The 12,087-nt window shown below is 32.7% G+C and overlaps 1 protein-coding gene across 1 annotated transcript in view; it reads left to right on the plus strand.

Annotated features, from left to right (window-relative positions):
* The window catches only part of LOC149411578 (serine/threonine-protein kinase 32A), a 465,118-nt gene that overhangs the window by 324,917 nt on the left and 128,114 nt on the right, over positions 1–12,087 (plus strand). The window contains exon 6 of the mRNA XM_089646859.1: positions 1,582–1,741. Within this exon, the coding sequence (XP_089502985.1) occupies positions 1,582–1,741 (160 nt within the window). The remainder of the gene's footprint in view (positions 1–1,581; positions 1,742–12,087) is intronic.

Consider the following 12,087-nt stretch of genomic DNA (forward strand, 5'->3'; position numbering starts at 1 on the left):
AAACCTAATGAAGTTGTAATGCCTAGCGAACACTTGCAGGCGACTCTTGTGGTTTTGTCCTAAATTAAACATATATTTATTAATTTTCACACGTAGCAAACACTTTGTGGGTAAACATAATTATAATAATTAATAGCCCCCCCCCCCACTAAGGTTGACGTTCTCTCTCCCTCTTCTATCTTCTTATAAAAACACTGAAACTCTGTTATTAATTTAATCTGCTTTTTTTATAATATAACCCTTATAAAGGTTCAGGGTGAACCAAAACCAGTTTGCTTTTATTTTATATTGAAAATTTACAATAAATTTGTGTTAAAAACAAATTTATTTTATTCTTCTTTAATTTTTATATACATTTTAATTTTACAAAAATAAAATACTTTGTGTACACCACTATTTATTCAAAAAGATCGACGTGCTCCGAAACCAATAGTTTCTTCGTCAGGATAAACATAATATGACAAAATTAAAAATTGACATGTATAGAAAATTTCAATGTTGAAAATTTATTTGTTATTTAGTAATCTTAGTTACTTCTTGATTGTGTTATGTTAATTTATAATTTTTTTTGATGTATTCATAAATGAGTGATTTTTCAAAAGTTTTTTCAAATTACGTATGTAATAATTAACTATTTTATATCTATTCTTATAATATTAACTCATTAATCACCTTTAATTATAATATTTTATCTACTATAAAAATATTAATTTTAATTATATTATGTTGATCTTACAAAGAAAACATTGGTTTCAAAACATGTCGTTAGTGGTGTATACAAAGTATTTTATTTTCATACAAATATATTTATAATATTTTTCTACTTTCTAATAAAATATTAAAATTATTAGTTCAATAACAGGACGAACAATCGCTTTGTGAAATATTTTGAATTGCAAAAGGAACTGATAAAAATTCGGTTCTTTTTTAAGCAACTTTTATTTAGCTATAATTTTCTTTAAATCTTATCTTAAACCACTTTAAAAATATTATTTTACTACATACTAATATTTGGACTTCACAAAACTCAGATATAACCCACAAAAAACTGCGAGACTTTGAGCTTTCGTAACATTTAAGGCGAGTTCATTGAACATTTTAAATCATGTATATTTAATATTGTTTTATTTTCCTGATAAATTATATTACTATAGACTAAAGGTTGCCACACACTTAAAATATTGACTTGGCGTCTCATTGTTTTTTATCCAAGTATATCTGCCACAGCATAATATAGACCTCGTGCCTCTGTTCCGAGTTATTTTTATTTTTTTAACTTTTGCTTTATTGCTCAAAAAAACACACTTGTTCAGTAATTCAGGTGGAATTCTATTGTGGCGTTGTAGAATTAATTATTAATTTTATAACCTTAAATTATTTTTACGTGCCAAATGAGTACGATGGTAGCGTATTAATTATGCCATTATCACAAGTGTAAATTTCAAGCTCTTAAAAGGGTGTAAATATTAATTTAAAATTAAATTTTATGCAAAAATAAAGTATTTTTTTATGCTAAAAGATATGTCTTAAAATTGTTTATTAAAATGAATCCAGATAAATTGTGAATGTTTATTTTAACAGATGAGGAAGACCTGTTTATGGTGTCTGACCTACTCCTTGGTGGTGACCTGCGCTACCACATCCAGCACCAGGTGGCCTTTTCTAAGGAGTCTGTTCTTCTGATGGTCTACGAGCTAGGAACAGCTCTTGACTACCTTCACAGTAAACGGATCATTCACAGGTAAGATTATTTTTCAATTATTTAAAAAAATGTGTAATACGATATAATGAAAAGCACCGCTCATATCCCTGGGGCATTCCTGTGTTGAGATGCGCCGCTTTATAAAGCTTTATAATTAGAAAAAGAATACCTACATATAAACTTACCTACAAGAGTATTATAAAAATGAATACTAAACACAGTTGTTATTCAAACTAAAATTACATAGGGGCAGTACGTTCATAGTTGGCAACAATAACCTCTACTGTTAACTAAATTAGGATGGGTTGTTTCGCAAAATTCAAACAATTCATCAAATTTCAACGTTTATTTTCGGGGTCTGTGAAAGTGCTATTAAAGTTCTATTATTATATCATTACAGGCTAATTGCTTGACAGAACTGAAATATTAACAAAACTTGAAAAAATTTTCACAGAACTTGAAAATTAACTTTGAGATTTGAAGAATTGGTCAAATGCTCCTAAACAACTCGTCCTAATTATTACAGAGTTCCTGTGATGGCTTATCAGCCACAATCATATAGTGTCCAGACTGACTGTATGGTTTTGAAATTGAAAATATGCTGAGTTCTTAGCCGGTTTTCATTTATCCAGTTCCTACCTATCCCTAACCATAACCTTGCTGGAGAATTATTTGAAATTTGGAACAATGGCAAGAACATAGTGCAAATTCGAGTGTATTTGTTTTGAAAACAGAAGAAGGATTGGACTGCTGGAAGTAATTTGTTGGTATTTTTTTTGTGCATTATCTTGTTGAGAAGTAAAAAATATGATATTGACTATCTTGGAAGTGATTATCATCGTTTAAAAGTAGTCATCCGATTTGTTGTGGCGATAATTTTCTCGAAGAATCGTGGTGGATTTTATTATATTGTGATTGTGTTGTGTGCTCCTTCGTAGAAATACAGTGGTAAGTGATATGTCTTCCTGTTTACCTTTATTCCATTTCTACAAATACTATCACCCATTTCCAATTAATACCATTTCATTTCGTTTCGTTTAAATTATTTACAGTTCTTTTTCATGTTCGTCTGAAGCTGTAATTCGTAAGCAGTTTCAGAAAAACATTGAAAATTGATTATTATTATGATTATTTATTTACTTGATTATTATTACTATACTGGGTGTCCGGGGGTAAATTTATTTACCTTTTTTACTTCTACCATCGTGTCGGATCACCTCCCGAAGATGGCGCACTTTACCACCGGATATCTTGCAAATGTGGTTATTTTTTGACACACATCTCGAAGAACTCTTGGTGCTTTATGATCTCCTGTTCGTTATTGGAGATTGTTGGCCTCTTCTACGGAATCGATCGGGTGACCATGAACTAAAAAATCATCCCTCCATTTTGTAGCATTGTGGTGAAAGCATCAACATTGTATTAATCCAGTTCAAATTTACGACATCCTCGGTTCTCTTACAATCTTTATATCCTAAAATAATGAAAAGCAATAAGGCGTTAGCAAATTCAAATAAATACAAAACGACTGCATCATTTATCAGATGAACAGTCGATGGGTTATTTCGCTTATTTAATTTTGGTGACCTTTTACGTAAGACTGAACATTAAGTGGCATAACATAAGCCCAGTACATAATCAAATGTTTTTTTCATATCTTTACATAATATTATTATAACGATATTTGTTGTGTTTACTGGAAGGCCGATTGCTGCATATTTGCATATTTACATTTTTAAATAACACTTGCATATTTTAAATAACACATAATAACGTGGTGATAATTGTTTTTTCTTTGTTTTTGAATGATGAATCTATTAAAGGTACTTGAAATATGACTACTGATAGATCAACAACGTATGTACAGGGAGTCCGAGAGTAAAGTGAAAAGAATAAAATTCTGTAGGTGATTCTTAATAAGAGAAGTAAAAAAAAACGAATTATAGAGAATATTATTATAATCGCTTACCCGCTCCGCGGGTTTTTGCTGCTAGGCCCTGCGGGCGGCACTTGGTTGGGCTTCGCCCAGTTTATGTGATACTAACAGTTACATTTAATAGGTAGATATTAGATCATTGGGTAGATATATAATAGAAAGACATTCTGCACCATTGAACACCCCTCACCCCAACATAAATCTCGTCAATGAGAAAAATGTTTCCGCTTCCATACCACCGAAATGATGTAATTTTTAAATCTAAATTAAATTGCAAAATATTTATATGTAATTCGAAAATAAAAAAATTTCAACATATTACAATATTACATATAACTTTGGTAAAATAATATACTCTTACCAAAAGACTGTCAAAGTAATTACATTTTTTTAAAATATATTAAGAATTATTTTATTGGGATACTTCCTAAAAATCTACATATTTGGGTGAAATAATATTACGCTCTTACTTAACGATTGTCAAAGTAAATACACCAAAACTCTCTTAATTCTTAGGCGCGAAAACCTTACAGGTGGGATAAATTGAGTCATTTTCATTTCAAGGGACACAAAAAACAAAACTTTTTAAGCAAGTACAATTAATTATACTTTTATTTTTTACAATCTACAACATAATATTATACACTTTCATTAGGAAAAAATCTCTTTATAAACAATATTATCCGTATACCAATCAGTCAGAATTTGTATAAATAACGATGACTGCGCTCAAACTGTCCATAAGAAAATACTGGTTCAGGAAGTAACAGTCCACCCCGTTCAAAAGTTTGTCCTTGAGATTTATTGATGGTCAAGCTAATTTGACTGGAAACTGTTTCCTGCACATATTGAATTATATTGTAACATCCGACAAAGTGTTTTGAATTCTAGGAATGAAATGTACTGTACCTTTTCTGTTCCCCGTAATGATTTTGGCTTGAATTAAGTTACAGCTGAAATTTTTATAGCACCCCTTTTGTGAGATATCACCTCAGGGGCGCTTTCCGTTGAAGTACATCCTCATTGATTGCATAAACATGACTATTTTTAGGGCACAATATGGTACGTTGACTCAACCCTAAGGTATCAGCAGTTGTATGTGTCTCACCGTATATATAGTGAATCTTGACAAATATTTACATTGGGAATAAGCACAGATGACTCTAATGTTCCTTCTACAAAAGGAAGTTTGCCATCTTCCAAGTCCAAAAGCCATTTAGAAAATATATTTTCACTTTCTAAAGCTCTGACATTTGTTTTTAATTGAAAAGTTTTGAAATGGTACCAAAGTGTGCTGCTTTTATGCAAGCGGCAATTAATTGTCCTCGTGAAGCACGTCGACACACTGGAAGGATCTGACGAAAGTCTCCGCCCAAAACAATAACTTTGTTACCAAAGACAAAATCACTTCCCGTGATATCACATATAGTACGCTCAATTACTTCTAAAGCTACACCTGGGGCCATCGGTGCTTCATCCCATATTATAATATCTGCTTCCGTTATAATTTTCCGATTCTTTGATGTGACTTTACATGTTGTATTGTCCTGTAAATTGAGGGGTAAATTAAAAGCAGTATGACACGTTACCCCACCTGGAAGCAAGAGTGCTGCAATGCCTGTCCAAGCGACTGATAAAACTCTTTTACCTTTTCGTCTTAGAGTGTGAATTAAAGTTTAGTAAAGGTATGTTTTCCCTGTTTCGCCTGGGCCATCAATGAAGAAAAATTTATTGTCATCATTTTCATGTGAAAAAAACTTATTCAAAATAGAATTATATGCTTGAAGTTGTACGTCATTGAGTTTGGCAGCCATCAATTCACCTAAAGTGTTTTCAGAAATTACATTAAAATCAGATACTTGTCCAAAACTGCAACTTTCATCAGGTTCAGGTAAGCCCTGCATTCTGCAAGATGAATTCTCCTTCATGAGAATATCCTGTATGTTTAAAAGACAAAGATTAATAGCTGTTTCTTCAGCAACACCACGATGAAAAAAATCTTCAGCCGAAGATCGAAGGGATACATTGTATTAAAATTAAAACAAATAGATGTCTAAGAATTTTAGGCGTCAAATACAATGAAGCCTCCGTCATACTGCGACCATTCTCGTATGTCATCAATGAGCTTCAGTTCACGCGCCGCATCATGAAAAGTAGCTACAAAGTAAATTGCCATCAACAGTTCGCAAGATTCAAAGGATGTAGCTCCAGCCACCTTTATAAGAATCAGCCGTAAATGATACAGTTCTATATTTCTAGGAGAAATTGAAGGTATTCATCCAATGATGATTTCGCCTCCCCGCTGTCGCCTCGTCCACTTTTTACCAGCTGAAAAGACATAGTTATTTGGTACATCTTGATAGAGAATAGAGCGTCCCTCAATATCTTGAAGATTCAATTGGAACCACGCTGTTAAAGAGGTGTTCCTTGTAGATGCTTCCCTGAGAGCCTTTTCCACCCGCCCAGAGGGGCGGGAGGAACAGGTTTATTTTGTAGAGACAAAATAAACAGATTGGCTGTCGGGTAAATGTAAAGCCAGAAGTAAAATTGAGTGAGATTGATCATGTATAGATAAGTGAGAACATCTCTAAAAACCCAGTATAAATAAATAAATACTATCCAAAGAGGAACAAATTTTAACATTAATATGAACATCATATTTTTTGCTGAGGAATGCATTATATGGAACAACAAATCGACTGTCGATACGTATATCCCGAATAACGTGGTTTTCAGAAAAATTATCACGTCTTCTGTAATCTGGTTAGCCTGCGGAATTATTATCAGTAGCATCTTTAAATGATTTGGGGATTTTTTTAGAGCACTTACCGTCTACCATGCAGACTGACCTTGGATTAAGTACGCCACATGGTCCATGAATGTTATTTTTTTAAATAATATGGTACACAGCCGAATTCTTCGGATGGGGTAGTTTTGCAGATACGGCATTATCAATATCAGAAGCTGTATACAATTTATCTTCGCTGCAAAGTGTAAACACACCATGTAGATGAGGTAGTCCTCTTTTTTGCTGTTCAATTGTATACACCCAACAAATTACCTTTCCAAAAACATGTTTCTCAGTCATATCATGAATAAATTCCTTGACTTTTAGATGGAAAACCTTGGCTACTATATCAGGCCTGTCCGCGGCCGATTGATAATGTTCCAATTCGGTTGGTATTTCTGGCCATTTGGGATTGCATTTAAAAGTTATGACGACGACAGGACGACCAAATTTACGTACCATTGCCATTGAAACTTGATAAAGTTTATTCACATGGCGTGGTCCACCAGTGAATGAAGATGGAAGAATGACTATATTACCTGCACATACTCCTCTATCAGTGGCTAAATTTCTTACATGGTTTTGCAAACCTTGATAGCATTCCACTCTGAGGTGTCGTTGGTTTTTCCTAATGTTATCTAGGCGACCAGATTGGTAAATAATGTAAGCATGAATTAAATACTGTTGAAAAAGTTTACCCGCATAATGGATTGGATTAAATATGTTTCTTCGCACTGCTAATTTACTTGCATAAAACTACATAGCAGTTACAGTATGACATTTAGCAGTACAGAAATCAGCATGATGCTGGAAAACCTGGGGTCCAACCACATTCACCTGATGGAAATAGTAGTGGGAAAACCATAGGATTGTGATGAAAGGCTTTAAATCACAGTGAAAAAAAAAAAAACAGATAAACCATAGCTGCAAGAAAATATGCAAATTATTTATGAAAACGGACATGCTAACGACATCTGGCGGAGAAAGAATTGATCCAGCTTGCTTGCAGTAGACACCTGTAATAGTTGAAATTAAATCAAGGTTCCGGGACGAAAGCAGAGAGGTCGTAAAATCGTCTAGGACGACTGGTACTTCCCCTTTCCTAGGCCTAAAAATAAATATTGAATTTTGTCAACCAATAGATCTGAACAAAGAGCTATAAAATTTTGAGTAACCAATCAGTGAACGGAGAGGCGTACACCAAATACAGACAAAGGAATGAACTGTAGATCGGGCAATAAAAAAGATAATTAACGACATTTCGATTCTCACAGAAATTAGAGGTGAACGCACTTTAGGGTCAACATCGACTTTCAAGGTGACAAACTCCTGGGAATGTTTACAATAACTGAGACATTTATGGGGTATCGAACCATTGAAATCGGGTGCTTGGAAGTTTTACAAGTTGTAAAGCGCACACATAAAAATGCAATGAAAAAAATTATAAACGTGATAGTATAAAAAAGGACGGGAAAAGCGAAGGAAAGTTACTGGCAGAATTTTCAACTGTAGTACAATTATTTATGATAGAAGGAGGGTGTCATGTTCGATAAAAATCGTACTAAAGAGAGGAGTGAGTGTTGGAAACAATGGAAATTAATCGTTATCAATTTAAGATGAAACGGACATATTGGTGAATCAATTTTGAATGAAAAATCTCGCAAAAAAAATACACATTTTAGAAAAGTGCGGCGATCGAATGGAAGGATAATACAGAGATTTTAGCTGTTACAAAGGTCCTAGGAAAATTAAAATTGAGTATCAGAAGAAGACAGTAAAACTAAACATATAGCGATAGATTAGATTCAGGAAAAGTAGACATTTTACTTAATTATTAGGTTAGATATATATTAGAGTTACCCAATATTACGGAGGGATCGAAACAAGATAAAAGGTTGGCGGTCTCATGTATATTTTGAAGGATAAACAATCAAAATTTGAACATGATTTTTATTTACGTTAAGGTAATAAACGATTGGAGAGACGATTAACTTTAACGTGGACCTTATGGAAGTATTTAGATTAGGCAAAAGAGATTAAAATTAATAGGATTGAAATTAAACTAAATTTACGAGTCTAGTACCAAAATTTTAAACGTAAACAGATGTCAATGCATATGTTTTATGTGAATCCTGGTATGAGAAAGATAGAAAATTGGGCGGAGATTGAATAAAACAATAAAAATGACAGATATCCCAGAGTCTAATTAGGTATATCTCCCATAGAAGTGTGGAAAATTATATATTAATTAATAATAAATGAAGTATGAAATTTCCCAGGAGACCACACACATCGGGAAAAGTGAAGAAAAGATAAAAGGAAGGGTAAAGAACGGAGATAGGAAATGATCCATGTAGAGAAAAGCGATACAATTCGAATTTATCCGTGAAATTAATAAATACGACTTGGAAAATGAGTAATTATAAGAGTTATGAGAAATGACATAAGAATCAAGAAGAAATTGTGCAAGAAAACGTCGCGGATAAAAATAAAATTCAAAGATAAAGGAAAAACTCAAATCTGCGACAGGGAGATAGAAAGTACGGGTGGAAATGGAAAAGCTCATATAAGTAACAATAAAATTAAGTAGAATTTAAACAAATCGAAATTCAAAAATGCGTAGTAAAGATTTCGACATGGATTTCAACAATTTTCGCACGAGATGCATAAAATTGAGATGTATATATATATTATTGAGGACGGACCTATCGCAAATTGAGAAAAAAAAGGAACACAAAATCATGAGAATTTAACTACATTTTGTATGAACACAGGACAAAGGAAGCTTGGGCGATTAACACAGACTTACCCGATTCGGACCCTATCGATTTAGATTTGTGAGATGGAAACTGACCACCGCCTTGAGCCGGAAAGCAGAACATCTTATGGAAGCACAATCGATATTGATGGAAGGGGTGTTCGGATTTACGAGTTGATAGGAGATAGAATTAAGCATCAAGAGAAATTCAGATACGTCTTTTGGAACCTGAGAGGGGTATAAAAGATGGAACACATCAGTCAGGAGACAGTCGCGCCGAGGATTCGAAAAGTTGTTACGTGGCAGTACTACGTCTTTGGTAGGATTAACAGTGAAAAATCTTTAAGTGTTAAATTTTAAATAAGCCCCTGGACTTAGGAAAATTTTGTGAAAAGTACAAGTGCTAGAGTCAGTGAAATTTAATAAGTCAGTTAATTTAAATCAAACAGTGAAAATAAATACAGTTTAAACTCAGTGCTTTAAAAGTAAAGTGTGAAGTGCTGAAAAGTGTTAAAAGTGGATAGTGCAAAAAGTGTTAAAAGTGAATTATTAAAATTTAAAAATAATTATTTCATTCAAAGTGAAAACATTAGAATTTAGTGGAGAGTTTTATCGTTAATCTAGAGTGAACGGGTTCGCGGATTGATATTTAAAAATAGATTATAATTTTGCATCAATCAAACACAAAAAAAAAAGGATTCAATAATAATAATCGCTCAAACCTTTGTTCTAAAAGTAACAATTCGAAAAAAAAAATAATTGTAGATACTTTAAAATATTGGTGAAAACAGTGAAATTTAGAAGAAAGTTTTAAACAGATATTTTATTTATTCAGAATCGAAATATTTAAAAGTTTGCGCAATTCGGGATGAATTTTCTTATAAATTTATATAAAAAATAAAAAAATAAAAAAATTTAAAAAAGAGTGAAAACAACAAAAATAGTTCGACCTAAATAATTTATAATTTTCCGGCACATCTATATCACGAATTTTAAATATCAGCTAATTTATATGAATCGAGCGAGAATAAAATATTAAATAGGAATAAATAGTCGAAAAGATTTATTTTGAAATTAGTTGAAAAATACAATTAATTAGGTAGGATTTCTTCATCAAGGTTGTTGTGTACTACCCGACCGGAAATACCTTGACGTGGGTGAGTTTTCCTTTTATAAATATTTTTCAGGTCCCAGGAGACACAGAAGGGCTGTGAAGTGGAAGTATATCAATTGAATATTAAATTAAAACAACAAAACAAAGAATTACACATTAATATATGTATATTGTATATTTGTATATATATTTATAAATATAAAATAATATATTGTATATAAAGAATATATATATGAGTAATGTAATTATATATATGTATTTTATTTATTAATCGAAGCATCGAAATGGTAGCGATTTTTAATACCTACCCGAGGACATATCTATATTATTGAAAAAGAAAATATGTATTTATTAATATTCCAGACTATGTAGAATCATATATTTTATATTTATTTATTAATATATGTACTCTTAGTTAACATATTTTGATAATCGAGATATGTGTACTTATATATGTATATTTATTCTTCAATTAAACCTAGTAAGTTTACTTAATTCGGAAAATGAAAAATAGTTTAACTTCAATAAAGGAATTAAAAATATTTAAATTAACTACGCACAATAAACGGTAACAAAACTGAATCACAAAGAGAGTGCGAGATATTTTTTAAAATAAACAATCTCACATCTGGGTTAGTGGGTCAAATGAGATGTTTACATTGTTCAATTTGTTGATAAAACAAAGGTTCACTGGAGAATTGGGTCAACCGCATAGTTTGGAAACGACCTTGGCCATAATTAGTTAATCACAAAGGATTTTATTAATTACCCAAAACAGCTGGAAGCTGCGTGCGCTCAAATACCTATCAATCACAAATGACAATTGAAAAATCACGGGTAAGCAAGATTTATATCGAATAATTATACGAAACATTTGAATATTATTGATTGGGTGCTCATACAGAATCCCATCAGTTGCTTGAGACATTTGAGAGTCGAGTACTCTCTAATGTGGCAATCAACTACTTGAAACAATTGGAAAATCACGGGATAGGATGAACAAAATTAATGTTGAAACCTGGAGGTAAAATTTAAAACAAATACAGTTCATCAAACAGGAGGCAGTGGTCGCTCCTACAACAAGACCATTAACCAAACCAAATAGAGATGACGATTCTCTTAAATAAAAACGTCAAAACCAAACAAAAAGCCTGGAGTTCGATAGCTCTCCAAAACAAACTATCAAATAATATCTTATTCTACTAGTATTTATTAGTATAACCTTATTCTTACGTATATATTCGGTTACCAATCGTAGAGTTTCGCAGAACTCTTCGTGCGAGATCCGAGCTCGGAATGCGAGGTAGATAGCCTCGTATTGCGAGTTATAAACCTTTCCCAAACTGTATGTATACATATATTTATTCGTATGTACTGTTTACTGGAGAATGCGGACCTGCATACAGCTTGCATTTTAGGTCTTATAGACCACTCTCGCATTTTCTTTTAAACGTGGAATGAGGATTCACGACCCGTAAGTCCACACCAACCGTGAGTATATGATTGTATATAGGACGAAACCGGTTCGCCCTAAGTAAATTGTAGTCCAAGGAGGAGTCGGAATTTGGGGGTTTCGAGACCCGAGGGGAAACTTGAATGCAGTACATGATGACGTGGAAGGCTTTTTGGGACGCGATAACTTAGGTATCAATCAAAGAGCCGTGTCAAAGGATTGTGCAAATTTCTTGTTGACTCACGATCATCTCGTTTACTTGCAGGAGGATTTGGAGCCAAATTATGCCAGCAAATGGGCTATTCCGAGTTCGTCAAATATGCAATTAACTAATTA

Source organism: Hesperophylax consimilis, chromosome 25 (genome assembly GCF_061612785.1).
Source record: "Hesperophylax consimilis isolate HC1 chromosome 25, BYU_Hcon_1.0, whole genome shotgun sequence".
NCBI lineage: Eukaryota > Metazoa > Arthropoda > Insecta > Trichoptera > Limnephilidae > Hesperophylax > Hesperophylax consimilis.